Source organism: Saccopteryx bilineata, chromosome 1 (genome assembly GCF_036850765.1).
Source record: "Saccopteryx bilineata isolate mSacBil1 chromosome 1, mSacBil1_pri_phased_curated, whole genome shotgun sequence".
NCBI classification, from domain to species: domain Eukaryota; kingdom Metazoa; phylum Chordata; class Mammalia; order Chiroptera; family Emballonuridae; genus Saccopteryx; species Saccopteryx bilineata.
In genome coordinates, this window is record NC_089490.1 from 80,533,704 (window position 1) to 80,553,974 (window position 20,271).

General features: G+C 57.4%; 1 protein-coding gene across 4 annotated transcripts in view; it reads right to left on the bottom strand.

The window, feature by feature from the left end:
• The window catches only part of TAFA5 (TAFA chemokine like family member 5), a 129,973-nt gene that overhangs the window by 63,593 nt on the left and 46,109 nt on the right, over window positions 1-20,271 (bottom strand). The window contains exon 1 of one of the 4 annotated variants that reach the window (XM_066255019.1): window positions 7,423-7,731. The exons of the other annotated variants lie outside the window; for them this stretch is intronic. Within the exon in view, the coding sequence (XP_066111116.1) occupies window positions 7,423-7,513 (91 nt within the window). The 5' untranslated portion in view covers window positions 7,514-7,731. Of the gene's footprint in view, window positions 1-7,422; window positions 7,732-20,271 lie in introns of those variants that run through there. 4 annotated transcript variants of the gene reach the window in all.

Here is a 20,271-nt window from a genome sequence, read left to right on the forward strand (position 1 = left end):
GGAGCATGGGAGCCCACGGTCCACGCTGAGATGGCATCGCCCTGCCTGAGACATCCAATGGGTCCCCTTCCTGCCAGGCTTCCCACCATGTACAGCTGGGCCCCACTGGGGAGCAAGGTCAGGGGAGGATGGGGGGCTCAGCGCACAGCCCCAATGCCCTATGTTACGGCTCCGGCCCTGGGGCCTTGGCCAAGACCCTGGACTTTGTCCTCGAGTTTCCTCAATGGTGACATTGGGAGACAATCACAGCTTCCTTGCATGGTGGACAAAGACCACAGGAGGTAACAGCTGAGAGCTGTCCTGTGGTCACCCCCCCCCCGCCCACTCTGCCCCAAGATCCCCAATCGGCTCCTCATGGGAGGTGCTGAGCTTCTGAGACACAACACAGTTCAGATTTGTTTCCCAAAGTGAAGGGGGCAGAATAACAGAACACGGGCACAGCCCCCCACCATGTACAGCGTGGCAAGCAGGGGTGCGCGGAGGTTGGCATGCTGCTAGAATATGTGGGACCGCCCATCACCCGTGGGGCCAGCAAACCACCTGCAGAGCGAGCACCCCACTGACCAGGAGTCTAGGAAAACTCAGGGGAGGTAAATGCCAGCAGCTGCCCCAATGTAGCTGTGTCCTCCCAAACTCCTCCTGAGCTGCCACAGCCGTGGGATGCCTCTCTGCCCACGGGTCGGCTCTCTTCCCATCACAAGATGCGTTGCTATAGAGGGATGAGAATCAACCAGCCTGGCCCTGCCCACGGGAGGCTTGAACGGGAGGTCCAGGGGCATGCTGGGCCACCATGCTCCCGGACCCAGATCTGCTGGGGAGATGCCCATCCTGCTCCGCACCTCCCAACGTCTGCCAGCCCCTCTCCAGAGAGATGCTCGCTTCCAGCAGAGACAAGCCCAGCACCTGAAAGGCGTCGCATCTGGTCACTGCCCAGGAACAAAATGGGCCAAAAGAGATATCCTTCCAACACTCCCAGGCCCCTTTGTGCCCAGCTCTGGCCGACAGTTGGGTGACGGCCCTCCCTGCCTACAACTGTGGGTGCCCTGGCCCACAGCTCGTGTGGCCCTGATGCTGGCACTACACCCCCCCCCCCCCCCCCCCCCGCCCCTGCACTCAGTAACTGGGTGGATTCCAGGTCACTGACTCCTGTCTCTCTGGTCCACTTGGAGGCCGGGACCTGTGCTGAGAGGAGCAGGGCCTCTGCCAAGCCTGGCGAGCGGACCTCCAAACACCGGAGAGCCCCGGCCACCCCCCACCCCACAGGCCTCTAACCCCCCCCCCCCCACACACACACACCTGCTTCAGGCTCCTTCCTGGCCATCTGCTCTCGAGCTCTGGGTGGGTTGGGCTTGTTCACCACCCTCGTCGCCCCTTCCCCCTTCTGCTGGCCCTGGAGCCCCCTTTCCTTTCATTCAGGGAGGTCGGAGACACAGTCCGGCAGTCAGCCATGGGAGGGAGGGCAGCCCTGCCCTTCCCTGTGGGCTCCCTGGGTCCAGGACTCAGAGTCCCAGGATCTGCTGTCAGCCACTGCAGAGGCCTCTCAGGCCAAGTCAGCAGGGACAGAAGGCTGGCCTCAGAGGGCAGGGAGTGGGGTGAACTCGGAAGTGATGGTTAGAACACAGGGAGGGGCAGTGGTGGGTGGACCCACACACCATGGTTCGAGCAACTAGAGACAGCACCATCTGAGGAGATCAGCTCCTCTCCTCTTCAGGTAAGTGAGTCTGGGCTGGGAGTCTGCCCCTTGCACCCCAAGTCAGCCTCCACCATCCTGAGCACCACCCAGCCCATCCGACATAGCAAGGGGAACTACCTGTCTACTTATGTTGGCTCCTCACGCACAACTGACAACAACAGTCACAGTCACCAGGTGCCAGGCAGGGGGCTAGAGGCCCACTTGCCAAGTACCTCTCATGGCCACCCTAAGCTTCTATTATCCTTTCCACCCTGCTGAGGAGGAGACTGTGGTTCCTAGTGGCCCAATGACTTGCCTGATACCACTGGAATCTGGCTTCCTATTCCCAAAGGCCACCTACAGAACCACACATGAACAATGGGCTGGGCACAGGGTCTGCGGACAGGTATCTGGAATGTGGGGAGAGAGGCGGGAGCACAAGGAACCTGGGCAGCTCCCAAGCTGTGGTACTACCTGGGATCCGCACAGCAAAAAAGGAAAAAACTGTGAGCTCATGTGTCAGTGTACGGCACTGACTCGTGACCTGTGACGCTGCCAGATCTCACTTGCTTTCTCTGTAAAAATGCCCCTTCCACAGGCCGTTGCATGGCTGTTCTGGTAGCGCACACTTTTGTTTCTGCCCAGCTTGCAGGAAGGCAGGTCCAGGGGACTGACCGGCAGGGGCAGAGAAGTAGACATGGGCGTCTCACCCTCAGCTGGCCCTCCTCCAAGCTCAGAGGCTGCAGGCACACTGGTTGCGTGCACATGTGTGTGAGGTGTGTTATATGTGTGTATGAGAGTACCTTGTATGTGCGTGAGCTTGTATGTAAGTGTATGTGTGTGAAATCAGGGGCACAGCTGTGCCACATCACCCAGAGCGGGCAGCCTAGGGACAGAGGTGACTTCTGGATTAAAGGAAGAATTCTCAAGAGAGAGAACAGGTCACACTGCAGCTGGAGGGGATTGCGGGGTCATGAAAGTCTCTGTCAGAGGAGACAGCTGTGTGGAATGAGCCATGTGTTGTGGGCACACACACACTCACATTTGTGATACTACATGCTATGCACGTTCACGCTATAATACACTTCCTACAGTACCACATGCAGATGAGATGAGGGCCCCCCCCCTTTCTCCCAGCAACGTCACCAACGCCCTGTGCTCCCTAACTAAGCGGCATATTTCAAATCCACTTCACTATGCATTTCATATATTTCACATGCCGAAGTACCTTTATATAACTGAAATATGCATGTTTCATCAAGAGAACCACATGTGTGTACACATGCACACACACACGTCAGCAGTGTGAAACTGCAGTGATGTCCATGTCCCCACCTTCTCCCAGCCACGCTGGCTCTCTGCTAGGGTGGGGACGTGCTGGCCTTGCCACGCCTTTGACTCCTGGTGCCTGCCCAGCACCAAGCTACAGGCCATTGAGACCCAGACGCAGGCCTGGCCTCTCAAGACCTCCAGAAACATGGACAGTTGCCACACAGGGCAGCGGTGAACCCTGTCACATCTGAAAAGTCACCTTCCATGACAGCCCCCCCTGCCATGTTTTAACTGTCACAGCTGTGAGACCCTCAGCGACAGGGCTCCTGTCATGGTGGGGGTGGGTTTTATTCAGAGTGCTTGTCACACAAAAGGAGTGGGTAACTCCTCATGCATTTTCCGTTTCACCCCTACCTGCAGACACTCGTACATACCTGACCTTTCAAACAGTCTGTGGGGGGGGGGCTTGGGCGCACCTGGTTGGGCCCCTCTGCACACAGCCCAAAGACTCAGAGACTCACATTTGGGAAATCACAGCCAGCCCCCTTACCCCCCGCCCCCAGGAGAGGGAGCCTCGCAGCCCACGGGCACATCTGGGTGGGGGCCATGGGCTCAGCGGGGCTGGGAGCGTCTGGAGCACACACAGACCCCCGGCATCTGGGCCCTCCAGCCCCTGAAGTCACAGACTCTGAGAATGGAGCGGGCACAGCCTGGGGCCCGGGGACCACCAAGAAGAGCTTCCCGGCTACAGAAACATCATGTGGGCCCACCACGCTGTTTCCAGAACGGGCAGCCACAGGCCTGTTCCACTGACCCCCTCCGTGACAGCAGACCACGTGCGTGGGTTATAGCTACAAACGTTCTTCGCATTCAACAAATGTTTCTGAGAGACTCGCATGTGCCAGGAGCCGTGTGGCTGGTGTCAGTGCGAAGTTCTCAGGCCACTTTAAATAAACTGACAGAGGTAACAGACATGTTGATGCTCTGCTTTGGCTGCTTCTCTTGTGAGGCCCGCAGCCGCCAATGACCGGCGCGCAGAGCACACGGCCATTCACAGGAGGCCATGGAGGGGCCCCCTGGCATGAGGTGTGCCCCACAGCAGCCATGCGTTCGTAGGACCAAGCTTACTTGCAGGAGAGATAGCTAGGTAAATAAACGACATAGGTGAGTCCTGCTGACTCAATCACTCATCAGCCCAAGAGCCACAGGGCCACTCACAGAGCAGGTGTGGAAGGGGGAGCCGGGTCCTTGGATGGGCAGCCAGATGCATACGTGCATCCCCAACCTTTCCCAGCAGGAACCCTCACAGGCAGCTGGCAGCCTGCTCGCAGCTGGCTCGCTCCCCTGCCACAGAAGGGTGCAGAGACTGAAACCCCAAGGCCACATCTGCAGGAAAAGGGCCAGGAGGTACAGCCCTGCTCCTGCCTCCTTTGTTGTCCCAAAGCCCCACCCCTTCACCACCGGAGGGGCTGGCCAGACAAAGAGGGGAGGGGGGTGTCCGTGTCCATGCCCTCCTGCTTCTCCACAGCAGGCCCTTCTTTATTCTTCCTGGAACACTAAGATCAAGAGGAGAGCCGTCAGTCCGCACAGCGCTGTGATCCAAGCGGTGACGGGAAGACAGGAAGGGAAACAGCATCAAGTCTGTGGAAGAGGCAGGTGAAAAATAATAATTCTATGTATTTCCCTCACTCTGTGTTCTGAGACCAAACACAGTTCAAGAGACGAGAGGGTAGCTTCCCTATGCCCCCTCCCCTACGTGCACTCTGCTCTCTGCTCAAGTAGTGAGGTCTCAATGGGGTCCCCAGGATCCCTGCCCCCCACTGTGACTGTTGGTCACAAACACACAGTGTCTGTGTCACTGCAAGGGTCAGGCTCCGGCTTGCAGAGGGTTGCCGGGTATCTTGAAGGGGTAAGCAAGGGAAGGTGCTGCCAAGGCCCTGGTCCCACGCCCCAGCCGTGGCTAGGCCCTGGGACCCTCCTCCTAGCTGAGTCAGACCTGGCATGGCAGGCAGGACCATTCTCACAAAAAGCGTACCCGCCAAGGCCGCAATTAGGGAGCACAATGAGCCTCTCTCCCAGTTCACCGCCCTATTCATCTCTGCACTGGAGGACAGGCTGGCCAGAGTGGGACAGATTAGCCAGGGGCTGACCTGTCTTCACATAAAAGGCAGAATGTGCACAAACAGCTCCCTGTGTTCCCCATTCCTCACCCCTGAACAGGCCAGATTCATGGAAATGGCGATTTAAGCCGCTCTTTACCACTCACCCGCAGACAACAGTCACAATTGTCCAACGCCCGCTCGCTTGCTCCCACCCTTCTACTGGCCAGCACACTGCTAGAGGAAAAAGTGGCCTGGAGCCTGCAGCCCACATCCACCGGGGAACCAGGGGCTCCACCCTCCTCAAGGCTGGCCCCAGGGCTCCTGACTCCAAGGGGCCGAAAGGGGCACATCAGAGAAGACAGGGTGCCGCTGCAGTCCTGATGGCTCACAGAGATGGGGCAGAGGGACTCCGTCCCCGTGGAGCCACTGCAGCTGTTCAGGATGGACACAGGACATCTGAGGACTCTTGAGGCTGTGGGGGAAGGTGCTAGACCTCCTCTGATGAGCCTTGAAAGACACTATGCCTTCCGAGAGCACCTGTAGCCGGCCCCACGTGCTGTCCCCACCCTGTCTTCCAGAACACAGACGCGCATGAAGCCTGCTTCAGGGCGGACCCTGTGAAGGGCTCTTCACAACACTCCACAGAAGAACTGCACTCTGTGAACATGGTCATTCTCCCGAACACTGACCTGCCCACACCTACTATCTTTGACTTCAAGAGACAAAACACTCCTTCCTCTTGACCAAAACACACCATCCTAAGACTTGAGGCTGGAGAGCGACAGTGCCCCACAAAGAGACCAGGACTGGTCAGTTCCCATGCGTGAGTGCTAGGGCAGCCTTTAGTCACAGGCTATCAGAGCTTCCCTCTTTTACTAAACCACAGCTTTAGGATCAGGGGCAATTCCCCTCATTGCAGAAAATGCCTACACGCCAGGCACTGCTGGCCTTACAGGAAGGAACTGAAACTTCAGCATGTGCCCCCTTCCAAACGGACCCCCCACACCCTGACCGAGAAAGGTCAGAGAGAAGGGTGAAAAACTTGTGGCCCATACAAGGAAGGCCCAGATGCAAAGGAACTCCGTGGCCACTGGATGAGCTGAGGCTGCCCTGGACACAGAAGAGAGAGACTCTCTAGGGACTCTCCAGCCCCAGGGGACCACAAGCCCATAGAGCCACCCTGTCCTGAAGCAAGTGCAGTAAGCCAGTGGCGGGCTGATGGGGACCGGCTCCAACTCCAGAAAGGCCTCGTCAATCCCTTACAGAGCAGGCCAGGCCTGCAAAAAACCCTGGGGACGGCACCTCTCCCTTCAGGGCCTGGATCCAAAATCAAGAAAGGGAAATGGATACCGAGAGAGCAAAGCAGGTGACCAGGCCTGGGGCTGGCCTCCCACACCTACCTGCTTCCCAGGAAGCCAGCAGCAGCTCATTAATTAGGAGGGAAGCAGCTGAATGCTGCAAACCTTTCCTTTGTAGGAACCCAGAGCTAATGAGAAGCTGCCTACATTCTAGGCCACACCAGCTCCCTTCTGTGCCACTGGGGGGTGGGGGGGCAGTGCTGGTGGCAGGGTTCCCCAGGGCAAGGGCACATCAATGTGTGTAGTGGGTGGGACTGTGGGCTGCTCTGGCTAAGACATGGGTGCACCAGGCACATGCTCCGGGAGAACACAGCCCTGGGGACCAGCAAGTTTCCAGGAGTGGCCAGAGTACTGGAGTACCCACCAATCATACAACCCGCTGCACCTTCCCGCCCTTACTGCAGGACTCCCCAGTCCCAGAGACACCCTCACTTGCAAGGGTTTGATCATCATGTGCACCTCAACCAACTCCCAAGTACGGTATCCCAGAGCCCTGTACTCCAGCAGGCAAGGAGAGAACTGGGCAGAGCTTGGTGCGGGGCCCTGGCGCTCTACTGGTGAAGTCCCTGCTCTCCAAACCTATGGGCCCCGGACTAGGCCCGGAAGGCGGCACGGCAGCGAGGTACAGGCGCGCAAGCCTCTCCCTGGTCTTCCTCCGGGACACCCGCGTCCCGCCCGCCAGCGTGGAGCGCGGGTGCCATCTACCGAGGCCCGCGGAGAGCACGCGGGAGCCACTGCCAATCGGCCGTGCGGGCAGGGGACGAGTATGACAGCCTCGGCGTGGGCCCGGGTTCCCGCGGTGCGAGGGGCATCGAGGCCACCCTCCACTGACTGGCCCGACCCTGCGGGCGGCCCGCGAACACCGATGCGCACGGGTGGCGGAAGCCGCGCAGGCGCGGGGAAGGGTCCGCCAGCGGCCAGTTCAGCCCCGCAGTGGAGCTCGGCGAGCCCCGGTCGAGCGCGGCGGAACGTGCTGGAAGCCCGGCCGAGCCCGGGGACGGCGCCCGGGGACAATTACCTTCTTTCAGGAACTGCGCGTGGATCACCAGGACGAGGAAGCAGCAGAGTGCGGCCCCTGCGAGTGCCCAGAGTGCCTTCAGGAGCTGCATCGCGGAGTGCCCTCTCGGCCGACGCCCCCGAAGTCGCGTAGCGAAGGTCCAGGCGCCGCATCAGCGCCCCGCCGGGTGCAGCCGCCGCGGCCGCCCGCTTGCACCCTCCATCCGCCGCCGGCGCTGCGTTCCGCCGCGACTGGAGGCGCCACTCCGGGCAGCAATCCGTGTCTTTTTGGGCAGAGGGAGGGGAGCGGGGAGGGCGCGGGGAGGGGGCGGGCGGGGGCGGGGAGGTTAATAGAAAGTCTCGGGCCGCGGCGGCCGCCGCTCCGGCCACTCGGCTACCATCGCGGGCTGCGGGCCACCGGGGGCCCGGTCGCGGGGGGGTGGCCGCCGCGGCCCCATGAATCAGCCCCGCCGCCGCCACCGGAGCCGCTCCGCCAGCAGGGCCCGGACGGCCAGCCGCGGACTGCGCAACGGCCCGGGCGCTGGGGGTCCTGCGCGACCCCGGCCCTCTGCCGCCTGCCGCCCGCCTCCCGCCGCTGCTCGGCGGCGCCTTCCTCTTCTCCGCCTCCTTCTCCGCCTCCTTCTCCTCCGCCGCCGCCGCCCGCGCTCGCTCTGGCCCGGGGCTCAGGGGGCCGCCGCGCCGCCACCAGCTCCGCGGAGGGCCGGGCTCGGGGCCGGGGCTGAGCGCAGGGCGCGGGGCTGCCGCACCATCGCCGCCGCCAGGGCCCGTGCGGCCCGACCGGGCTCGAGGCGATCGAACTTGCGCGGCCCGGGGCTGGCGGGCCGGACCCCCCGCCCCCCACCCCCGGGTCGGTGCCGGCCTACGCGCTCCCCAGAACCCGCGCCTCTGCTGCTGCGGTCGGTCGAGGCCCGGACGGGCGCTCCCGCGATGCTCGCGCTGGTGGCCCTGCCGGTGTCGTTGGTGGTGGGGCGGCCGTGCCGACAGGTGGGGCCGGCGACGCTGCGCTCCTGGCCGCCCGCGGGACGCCGCTGCTCTGGCCCGGGGATGCGCTCCCGCCGCTCGCTCGGTTCGGCCGCTCCTAGGGAGGCGTCGGGAAGGTAGCGGGGACCAGGCCCGCGCGGTGATCAGGCTCTGGCCCGCCGCCGTCTGCGCTCCGCCCGGCCGCCGATGCGCACTGGGCCGCGGAGGGGACCCTGGGGATCCCCGCCGCCCTGCAGCGCCCCCGCCTGGCGCGCCGGCGGGTCAGGCGGGGCCGGTCCTGTCGAAAACCGCGGGTCGGGCTCCACCTAGATGCGCAGGGGCCTCACTGCAGAGCCGGCCGCGCGGGTCGGGTGGGGGAGGGTGGCGAAGCTCCGGAGGCGTCCAGTGTACCCAGCCCACTGCATTCCACGGTCCCCGGAGATACGAGGAATCGGGCCCAAGGCATCGCCACTACCCAGGGCTGACCCGAGGTGGTTCCGGAAAAACAGCACCTTCGCCTGGAAACACTCACATCCCATCCTGGCACTGGAGTGCATGGGTACACAGTAAATGCCAAGGAACTGCTCCATATGAACAGCGGGCACCTCCTGCCTGGGCCTCAGTTCCGGCTCTAAGAAGGGTCAGTATTTGCTTCCGGCCACTTTCCCTCACTGCCCCTGCTCCAGAGCAGTACTGTGTTTTGTTCAGAGCCCCTGGGAGCATAATGTCATGAGCCTCAAGACATTTTTGTCTGAGCCGAATTCCAAGTTCAATTTCAAATACCCATCAAAGAGTTTCCCACAGGGGTCAGGAAGGAGCCTCTGCCTGAACCTATGCTCCCACCTGTGTGGGGTGGGTGGAGACAAGGACTAGGATTGTGCCCAATGGAGAGTCCTTGTGAATGGCAGGCAGGCCTGGAGAGCACAGCACAGGGGCTCACTGAGGCTGTGTCCTTCTTGAGCAGATAATTTGGTGCCAGGAAGGGGAAGAGGCCAGACCCTGAAAGGCTCTTAGAGGTCAGACAGTTTAGTTAAACCCCTCAGTGTACATTTGGGGAAACTGAGGCCTACATAAAAGCATGGATACTGGTACCAATTTCAGCAATGCCATACCTGTGGATGCATTGTTCCCCAAGCTTCCCCGTATCCTGGAAAGTCTTCTGAGACAGAAATGCTGGTTCCAAGCCCCGGAGAAGTGGCCACAGCCTCATGCAGGCCAAACAACTTAGGATCTAGCTCAGAAGTGACTGCGTTCTCAGTCCTCAGCAGTCCCCTCTCAGACCCCCGTTGCCTGTGAGTTCATCACTGTGCTCCTCAGCCTCGACCCCCAGGCATTTTCCAGGGAAGCCCCAGCTGCAGTGACCACAGGGGGAAGCGCCCTGCCTGGCGCACAGAGCCTGACCTCCACCAAGGTCACTGGCCTTTGTTTCTCACCTGCAGCAGAGCTCATCACTTGGGTCTGAGGGGCCAGGGAGATGCCCGTTACACGTGCACACACAGAACCCCAAAGGGGCCTCAATCAGGACACAAAGCCTGCCTTTGACATTGCTGTGTGCCCAATCAAGTACATATTATTCGAAATCTCAAAAATGGAAAAGAACTCTAAATTTGCCACAGGGACTTTAAAAATGTAACCATTTGGGGGATGGATCTTCTACAAAGAGCATTGAAGAAAAGGAAGATCCCAAAGGGAGCAAGGCCTGAACTTCTCTTCCCCAGGAGGAGCCAGGCTCCTGAGCTGTGCTGGGGGACTGGAGCACTCTCCTCCGTACAGCGGGAACGTCTACTAGGAAGTGTGCAGAGCATGGCTGGTGCCCTTACGGGGCTGTTGGAGAGCAGGGAGTCCTGTGGCCGGCGCTCGGAGGACTAGTAACAGTGCCACCATGGAGATGGCACTTTGTGTGTCACTAGCTGGCGTTACTACAGTTGAGCACATAGGCAGTGAACGTAATAGTTTAGGTACAAGCATGGTTGTCTCACTAACGAGTGACAGGAATCTCCCTATCCCATTGCAGCTTTTACGACAATCTCGGAACATCACTCACACTTCAAGTTACCACTGTCCCAGCACAAGACATTTTATGGAATGTTTTGATAAAGACGCAAACATATTACCTTATCGGGAAAGATTTTTTTAAAGCATTTGATAAAACTGCCTTCCGATATAATTGGTTTCCCTAGTAATCTCATATTTTAATTTTAGTCGTGGGCTCCTTGGACTTGAGCAGAACAAGTGGGGAGCCCCCCCTCTTGGCTCAAATGTGAGGGTGGGGGCCGGAGATGGAGCTATGCTCAGTTAGCAGGCCCAGGGAGCCAGTGGCAGGACGGGTCCCAGGTGCAGTGCCCGGCATGCTAGCTTGCCTGCCCACTGGGCCATCATCATTTCCCAGGAGGCCCTTCTTCTGTCCCATACCCTGCCCAATCCCACAGAACCTGCAGTCAGTGCTCCTGGTATGGCAAGAAGCCTGCTGGGCTACAAGGGGGCAGAAGTGACTCCTGCTGACCAGCTACTGTCCCACCTCAGCCTGTATTCCTGTAGAGAGGACCTAGCGGGCAGGGCTACCAGGTGTTTGCAGAAAGACTGTGGTGGGAAACAGAAGGCAGGCCCAGGACGTGTGTACATTGGAAATCAGAAATGATCCAGGTACAATACAACGATGATGATGATAACAACAACAGTAGTAATTCTGAATGGCATCATTCTCAAAGAAATTGGAGAGCACACACTACCAATAAAAAAAATCAAAATTAAAAAAAATCAGGCTACTGAGATAAAAAGAAAAAGAAAAAAAGAAAAAGAAAAGAAAGAACTCATGGAAATCAATGTAACAAACCAATTTTAAGCTACAGAGGATGGCCTGAAGGGTAACATGGTGTGACCGAACACCAGATTATGGAAAACAAAAGTCAGAGATGCCTCACTGAGTGGAGAGCAGACAGAAGGAGATACAGAAAGGTAGGTGATAATTGAAATGCAGGTGTTGGATTTTCATTGATTAGAAATTCCAAATAAGACAATAAAAGGCAACAAAGAGGAAGAAATAGTCAAATAAAGAGAACACACGTCTTATGACTGCAGGGCTCACTGTGTTCTGAATAGATCCAATGGGTGGACCTCAACCTGGGTCAAGGCGGAGAATAGCTCTGCAGGGTATAGGAAGACCAACCACACATCAGTTGTGAGTCTACACGTTTCATTAGTGATGGGGCCGGGTCTCTAAGTCCTAATAGAAAAAAGACGGGGGGTGGGGAGGTGTCTAGAATTTTATACTTAGCTACGCTATCAGTAAAGTCCTACGGGCACTCAAGAGTTCAGTTTACTACGCACATACCTTTGAATGATAAACCAGTAGGGGAAAGGAATGAAGAAATCAGATGTGGGAATACTGGATAAAGAAATGATCATCATCTCTGACTCTTTAGAAGTGACATGAACCATAAGAACATGCCTCCAGGCACATTAGCCACTTGGAAGATGCTCCTCCAACTGGTAAAACTGTTACAATCAACTGGCATTTCTTCCTCCATCATCCCGGTCATAAACCTGGCGTCTCTGGTAAACAACATTTTATGAGTCACATTAGAAAGGCCATGTATTGCATCTCAAGTTTTAAAATTAACATGTAGACAAAGGTCAGAAAAATATTTGGCATAGAAAAAATATATAAATCCTTCAACCTCAATTATTTTTTTAATGCTATGAAAGAAAGGGGGAGTGGAGTGTCACAGCAGAGAGGAGGCTCTCTTCCTGCTCAGAATGGAGAGGAATGTGGTCCGGGCCAGAGGCGGTGAGTCAGGAGGAACACTAAGTAAGCACCTAAAGTCATCATATGAGGTAAAAAATGAACCCATGGGAATGAAGGGGGTGAGGCCCGGAATGGGGGGGGGTGATGAAGAGTTTGCCCCTGGGGAAGAAGTCGGGGTTGGGGGTGGAGGCAGAATCTTGCTTTTCATTCTGAAGCTTCACCTACTATTTGAGTTTTTTTTAACATGTGAGTTGTGTCATGTCCTGTGGTTTGCAAAAACCTAGCATCATAAAAATAATGTAAAGTGAGGCTGAGCTTGAAGTGTAGGCTGGAGAAGGATGGAGAGGGGGCAGGCAGAGCGCCTGGGTCCTGGGCTGCCTGGTGACAGGGCCCCAGGTTTGTGACTCAGGCATCAAACTTCTCCAGTCTCTCTGCAGAGAACCGGATCTTTGTCTGTGAATGTCAGAGGCCAGATGTTCGTACAGGGAGCACCGCCTGGGTAACTTTTAGCAGTGCCCTAAAGACCTGGCCCGTCTGACACACACAAACGTGCATATGCACATGTGCACACACAGCCCTGATGCCGCAGTCTCCCATGTCCCAGTAGGTGTGCTCCAGTCTCAGAATCCGGGGTCCCCTCACTGCCCTGAACTTGCACACAGATTCCCCACAGATCCTGCTCTAGACACAGCCCCCTCCTGGTGGCCTGGGCCCTCACAGGCACAGGAGGGCCCTCCCCAACTAGGTGATGTGGAGGAGTGGGGTGGCTCAGACCACCAAGCTGCATCAGGTGAATGTGCTGAGACCCAGGTGATGTTCCAAATGAGCAGGGCAGCGGTGGCTGAGTGGGGAAAGGAAACCAGTGCCCCATGTGGGGCAGGTCAGCCCAGCCACAGAGGGCTGGGCAGTGCCTGGGGCTCAGTGGGCTGGGGAGAGGCCACTGGACGTGCCCATTGCAGCCTGCGTGTCACAGTTGCTCAGCATCCAGTGTCCTGCTTGTCCAGCTCTGTGACAGGAACACAGGTGCAATATGCAGGCACATGTGTGATAGGGCATGCAACACATGACACTGTACATGTGACATGCAATGGGGCACACATATTATGGGTGCATGTGATGTACATGCCAGTGCCACAGGTAACATGGAAATTACGGGATACATTTGACTGGGGACAGGTAGCATTATGACAGGAGCATACATTACATGCCAGGAAGGAAGCACATGTAACATATGATGGGCACCTGTAAGAGCATGAGATAACACACATGACACCTCAACAGAGGGAGACATGTGACATGTATGACAGGAGGCTACCTAACATGCCATAGAAGAGGACACATGACACTCATCTTAGGGGAAGTGAGCACTGTTTTAACATGTTTATGGAGGAGACAGAAGTTGGTCCTAACTGAAGGTGTTAGCTCATGGACACACGTGTGCCTGTGTGTGTGCTGTGCATTTGTGTGCTGAGTGTATTCTCTGCACGTAGGTGTGGATGTTGTCTGTGTCTTTGTGTGCATGCCCCCTCTGGAAATATGCTCAGAAGACTGTTTCAAAGAAAAGACATGTTTTCCAAGGGAACCGTGGACGCTCCTAACACCTCCAGTTTTGAAGACAGATTTGTCAATCCCAGTGGAGTAAATCGTCTTGGGAACCCTGGCTAATAAGTGTGCACACGTGCATACACACACACACACACAAACACACACAGACACACACCTCAGTCATGCATGCATGGCCTGCAGCCTCCTTTTCCAGCCCATGAACGGCTGGGGGTCCTCCCTCAGAGCTCGTGGACATCCCCAAGTGGGGAGGGGAGCACCGCAGACTTAGCATCACATAACTGACCCTGGGGGTCTTCTTAAAACAAAGCACGTGACAAGACCTGCAGAACCCTCGCCCAGGACCTCCAGCTAGTGTCGTGGCACTATCCTATCCATGGCCATCTGCGGCTCTGGGCAGGCAGCTTAGTGGTCACCAGGGCAGCTCTGACCTGACCCACATGGGTTCAGACCCCATCGCCCACCCCTGAGAGCTGGGCTGAGCTCCTGAGCCCTTCCAGCCCAGTTTCCCCCTCTAACATGGGGACAACATGGCACTAAGTGAAGGGCAGGACAGGAGCTGGGCAAGTGGTTCAGGGCAACGACCGCGGGTGTCAGGCGGCTGTCACCAGGCTAGCCACACAACAGAGGGGACTTCCAGGGGGTGGAGCCCGGGTCTTTTATTTCAAATTTTGTTTCAAGATTGGAAGTCTTCCCCACTAGGGTGAACTTTAGGAGCCAGAACTTCGCTCTAAATTAACTGTTTCTGAAGAACTGGAGTGAGAACATGCTTTAAATGGGGAATTCTGCCTTTGTTGGACCCCGTGGATGGGGGAGGCCACTTCTCAGGCAAAGAGGATTCTTCATGCTAGAACTGAGCTGTGGGCCTGCCCCCTGCCCAGCTGGAAATTATACCTGGATGGAAGGGGACACCCCAGGACCAACCTTGCCAGCCCGTCTGCCAAAAGAGTGGAAGAAAGGAGGCCCCACTGGCCCCATTTCTGGGGCACCTCACTGTGCTCCTGCCCGTGGTGCTGACTGATGGAACAGCCAGCTCCCCCGGGAATGCCCTGGCTCAGCCTGTGACAGTGACCTGAGGTAACGCACTACAGGCCCAGGCCCAGGCCCAGTGGGGACACTGAGTGAAGGGTAGGCTTCGGTTCGTCCTCCTCACAGTGACCTCAGCACTTCCCCCACCACCGAAGGAGCTGGGCAGTACAGTAACTGGCAGGTTACAACCACACTTTATCTACAAACACAGGCTTGGCCCCCTTCACTCACACATCACTTCACACATCGGGGGGGCCGGGACCACAGATCTGCATGCCAGGGAGCAGAGACGTCTCCGGGGCTGGGGGAAGGAGTCCTGGCCTTAGCACGGAGTAAAGAGCAGGACAGGCTGCGGGGCGGGAAGGTCCCGGCACAGGCCCAGCACTGTCATGGCTGTGTGGGTGGCTGCTGGCCCGTTGTTAGTGTCTCTGCTCCTGTGCTCCCTCCTGCTCAGGGTGAGGACTGGAGTTACCAGGGGGAAAGCACGGCACACAGCCAGCCCCACCCAAGCTGTCCTTGCCCCCACCCCACCTTGGGACAGCGCCCGGGCACACTGGTTGGGAGTCCCAGGGCGATGTCCAGCCCTGCCAGTCCTCTGCTGAAACCAGTCCTGGCAGGGAGCCTTTCTGAGCCGATGTCGGTACCTTGTTGCGGGAGAAGGAGTCCCAGGCCCTCGAAAGGAAGGGAGCAGAGAGAGAAGGGGAAAGGGAAAGTCCACTCCATGATGGAGGACGAACAGGGAGACTGAGGCTCCCGGCTGGGGTGGGTCTGGGGGCATGTCAGTTGTCCTTCTGAATCAGCTGTGCTTGCAGAGAGGAAGACCAGAGGCCACACGGAGGACGGCAGTAGGAGGCCTCCTGGAGGTTGCCTTTCTTACTCCCATTTCTCTCTGGGCCCCTGTAGCACCCCCAGAATGTAGAGGACACGATCTCAGCAGCACCCACATTCTCATCACCCGTCAGCTGGGCACTCAGGCCTCCCCATGATGGGCTCTCACCCCCTCACTGGTCTGCGATGCTCAGGCGGCTCATGTCACACCAAACTCCTGCTGGGTTCTCAAGCCCACCATCATGCCAGACTCAACCAGGACTCCTGTGTTAAATGGTCATTCCATGAGACCCACTCCGCAGGGCTATCTGTGCCCCGCTGCCGCTGTGGTCAGGGCCTCTGAGAGCAGGGCTCTACGCCCTGTGACCCTGGTCATGATGAGCACTCAGCAAGAGCTCAGAGAACGGGACACACGTGTCCCACACTAACCTCTGCCGACCACGTCAGCATCGTGTGCACGGCTCTGACCTCCCGCCCCCGACGGCTGCTCCTTTGTCTACTCCCCCTTTGACATGCTTATCGTTTTCTACACACAATAGCTCACACCTGATACAGCCCAGCTACTCAAAGTGGGGATTATGTTTTGAAAACATCTCCTGTGATGAGCCTGGGAGGAGCCACTTGGCCCCTGGAGGGTTCCTGGTGCCCCTTCTTTTGCACCAGCACCCAGGAGGCCCGGAGGCTGCCCAGCGGCAGGATGAGGTGGGGCATGCCCACCATACCGCTTCTTACGGACACAGACACTGAGTTTCTTTTTGTTTAAAAGCAATTGTTCCCTTTACAAGTATCTACGAGGAAATATAATCCAATTAAAGGTGTTCCATCCCTAAATCTGGAAGATACATCCCTCAAATTATGCCTAGAGCAGAGCTTGTGCCTGGGCCCACACTCACACTCACAGACTCCAGAGCAGCTTCGTTGTACACAAAAACCTTGGAAACAATGTGAACCTCTCCTCCAGGGACCGCAACTGTGGCTGATCCCTAGGACGGGGTACTATGTAGCAGAAGATGTGAACTAGACCCACTGTGTCAACCACACCAGCCCCAAACCTCCCAGGTGAGCATGAAGCCAGCTGCTGGACCACTAGAGGGCCAGACCCTGGGAACATTCACCAAGGTCATGATCATGGACTGAGGCCCTGCTATGGGCACCCATCCCAATTAGTCCTCATAGCCACCTCCTGAGGCAGAGGTTCCTCACTTATTGCTGAGGAAACAAGGGCTCAGGGAGGCTGGAAGCCTGTGTACGGCTGCACAAGGAGGGGCCGGGCTAGAGCTGGGTCTCTACCTGGAGACTCTTACTACCTCCCTTAAAGAGGTTAAAATGCCCTCAGAGCCCCCTCCATCTCTCCATTCACCCATCATCCATCTGTACATCCATCCATCTACCTATCACCCATTCAACCACCACACATCTATTCATACATGTATCCATCCATCCACATCCATCCACCTACCCATCTATTCATCAACTCACCCATCAATCATCTATCCCTATCATCCCTCATCTATCCCTCCTCCCTCCTTCCTCCTTTCCTTCCTTCCTTCCTCCCTTCCTTCCTTCCTTCCTTCCCTCCCTCCTTCCCTTCCTTCCTTCCTTCCTTCCTTCCTTCCTTCCTTCCTTCCTTCCTTCCTCCCTCCCTCCCTCCCTCCCTCCCTCCCTCCCTCCCTCCCTTCCTTCCTTCCTTCCTTCCTTCCTTCCTTCCTTCCTTCCTTCCTTCCTTCCTTCCTCCCACCCATCTGCTAGGAGGTAAGGGCTGTGATTGGGGCCAGCATAGTTCTCCTGAGAGATAAGCATGGTGCTGAGAGGGGGTCAGACAGAGGTTTAATGTGAACAGAGAACTTTCAGAAGTTAAGTCTTTGAATAACAAGGCTTCTATGCAGACACCAAAGGCATCTATCTGAGGGAGAATATACTGGATTCTGCCTCATGCAGTTCCAGGAAGTTGGGCTGAGCCAAGCAGACCTGAACGTGGTAGAAGACTGGTGGCCCCTGACTTTACACTATTTCTTTAAATGTTGCTAGGATCTGATGTCACATACTTTCAAACCTAGACGCTTCCCCGTGCAGCTGTTGTGACAAGGGACATCCTCTCTTTATGAAGCCCTCTCTTTATGTGCCAGATTTGGGGTCCTCTGTGCTCCCGCTCCTCTACGCACACCTGGGACAGCCACGGCCTGACCCTGTAGCCACCACCAAGGAGTGCTACACCTGCAGTGCCCTCTTGGCAATTGGCTGTGACACAGGTCCTTGCATTCCCCTGGGTCCACCCCATGCTTGAGCCTGTGTGCCCTTCCAAGAGCTCAGTCATGACCCCCAGCCCCCTGACCATGGCCAGCATTCCCCAGGGAAGCTTCAGCCCCAAGATGGTCTGGTTCCTGCCCTTCCCCAGATGGCCTCCCCAGGCTCTAACCTCCACCAACCATCCTGCCCAGCCACTAGGAGGCGGTGTGGCAGACAGGGGTGCCAGGCTGCTTCTTAAATCAGGATTTCTGCATGGCTGCGAATGCAAGCTCACAGTTCTCTCAGCCTTAGTTTCCCCGGCTGATCTTCTTCACAAGGCCACAGCTGGGGGGACTCACTCAGGTTGTAAAGGCGCAGGGGTCACCCACCCCTGGCCATTGTTTTGATGCAATGATAGTTATTGTGGGCATGAACAAACCCCTTGCCTTCCCTCTACGTGATCACCAGTTTCCCTCGTTTCTGTTCCCACTTCCAACTCGGCACCAGCCAGAGTCCAGGACGCCCTGACCTGTCACAGGGGCTCCTGCGCCCCAGCCCCAGCCTCAGACGGACCCTATAACCCTGCCTCGTACCCCACCGGCCTCGAGCTCTGAGTCACTGCCCAGCTGTTCTCACTCTGGTGGCCTCCTTTATGCCCACGGTGCGGAGTCTTGCTGTCCCCGTGGGTGACTGGTGACCGGTGACCACTGTCCTGTTGATGCCCTCCTTCTGTCTTAAGTCCTCACAGCTGTTTCCTTGGGTCACAGGCATGTGTGTCTGGGTGGAGGCTACTTTGGGGACCCAGAGAAAGGCACCCTTACTGCACCATGCCCCCTTTGTAAAAAGAATGTCGGGGGGGGGGAGAGTTCTGCATGACCCTCTCCGGTGACATGGACACAGAAAGGACAGAAGACCTGGATGAGGAGAGGGAGGAGGCCCCGCAGCCTCCACTCCACACAGGAAACAGTCAGGTGCTGCCCGGCATCTCTCCCCAGTGCTCCTGACTTCTGACCTCCGGGCCCTGCCTTGTCTCCCACCTCTCCACCCCCTGCGAACCAGAGACTCATCATGGGATGGGAAATGGGGGCCCCTCGGCATTCCAGGCTGTGACGTGGCCCCGGGGGTCCTTGCCCAAGGTCCAGGTCCCTCCTCCCGAGATGAGACGCCAGCCCTGTGGGGAGGCCAGCCTTGCACTGCAGCGCAGCCGACCCCACCGCGCCCCGCCCCACACCACTTTCCAGAAAGGGATGGGGAGCTGAATGTTAGTAATAGCAGTCATTGTGGCAGCTGACATTTACTCAGTGCCAGGAACTGGTCCTGTCCCCACGAGGCTGTGAGCTGGTGGCTATCACTAATTCCTGAGGAAAACAGGCTGAGCCTCAGGGCGCGGGCTGTGGCAGGACCCCAGGGGCTGTCAGCTGTGAGCTCACCCCACTACTCCCAGGTCCCATGGCAACAGGGCAGAAATGACTTTGCTCACGTGCTCCCTATCCGGAGTGTGTGAGTGCTGGGACCTGACCTGAGCAGCCCCCCTGAGAACTGAGGACGTTAACTTCTAAATAAGGTCGGCACCCCGACCAGAACATCAGAAATGGGTTATTGATTTTCTAAATGTGGGGAGCGTTGTTTGTGAAAGTGGTTTATTACCACCTACTGATGTCCGGAACTTTCTAACAGGGTTGCTGGGTCTCAGTGGCAGTGGTCACCTCAGGAATAACTGAAGTTCATCAGCTCTGCGCTGGAGGACCTGTAGGGCTGATGAGGAAGGTAGAGGCTGAATGCTTTACTGACTGTCCAGTGCCCAGGACCTCGCTGTCCGCTGAGGGTCCTGAATCAGTCACCACCCGTGCAGCCCACGTCCTGGGCAGTCGCTCAGTTGTTATCGGTTTCCAAGAAGATCCTCCGCAAGGCGTCCCAGGTGGGACAACAGGAGTGTCTGCTGTCCTGGTCAGCGTGGGTGGCCGTAATAAGCACCACAGACTGGGGTTTGAGAATGGGCATTTATTCTCCTAGCTCTGGAGGCTGGAAGTTCAAGGTCAAGGTGTCAGCAGACACAGCCCCTGTAGGGACCCCTCTTCCTGGGTGCGACGGCTCCCATGTGGCAGAGAGATCATCTGTCCTTGTCTCTTTTCATGTCACTCGTCCCATCCTCTGAGCCCTCCCTGAAGCTCACTTCCAAATACTTTGGGGGTTGGAGTTTCAGCATCAGAGTTTGAGGGGACACAGTTCGGTCCACAGCACCAACTCACTGTAAATATTTTACTGGGCACCAGTTCACATGCTTTCTCTGGGAGCCTGGTGGTTGGATGTGGACACCTAGAGTCTGTCTGTCCGGCCCATGTGGGCACTTGGGGTGTCTTTCTGGCCCTCACAGATGGTCAGCCCTTCCACAGCAGGCACCTGTGCTGGGCTCCTCACTGTCTGGTCCACATGCCCACTTGAACCTCACTTGCCAGCAGCTCCTTCCCGGACCACATGTTTGCGTCCACACGTCCATGT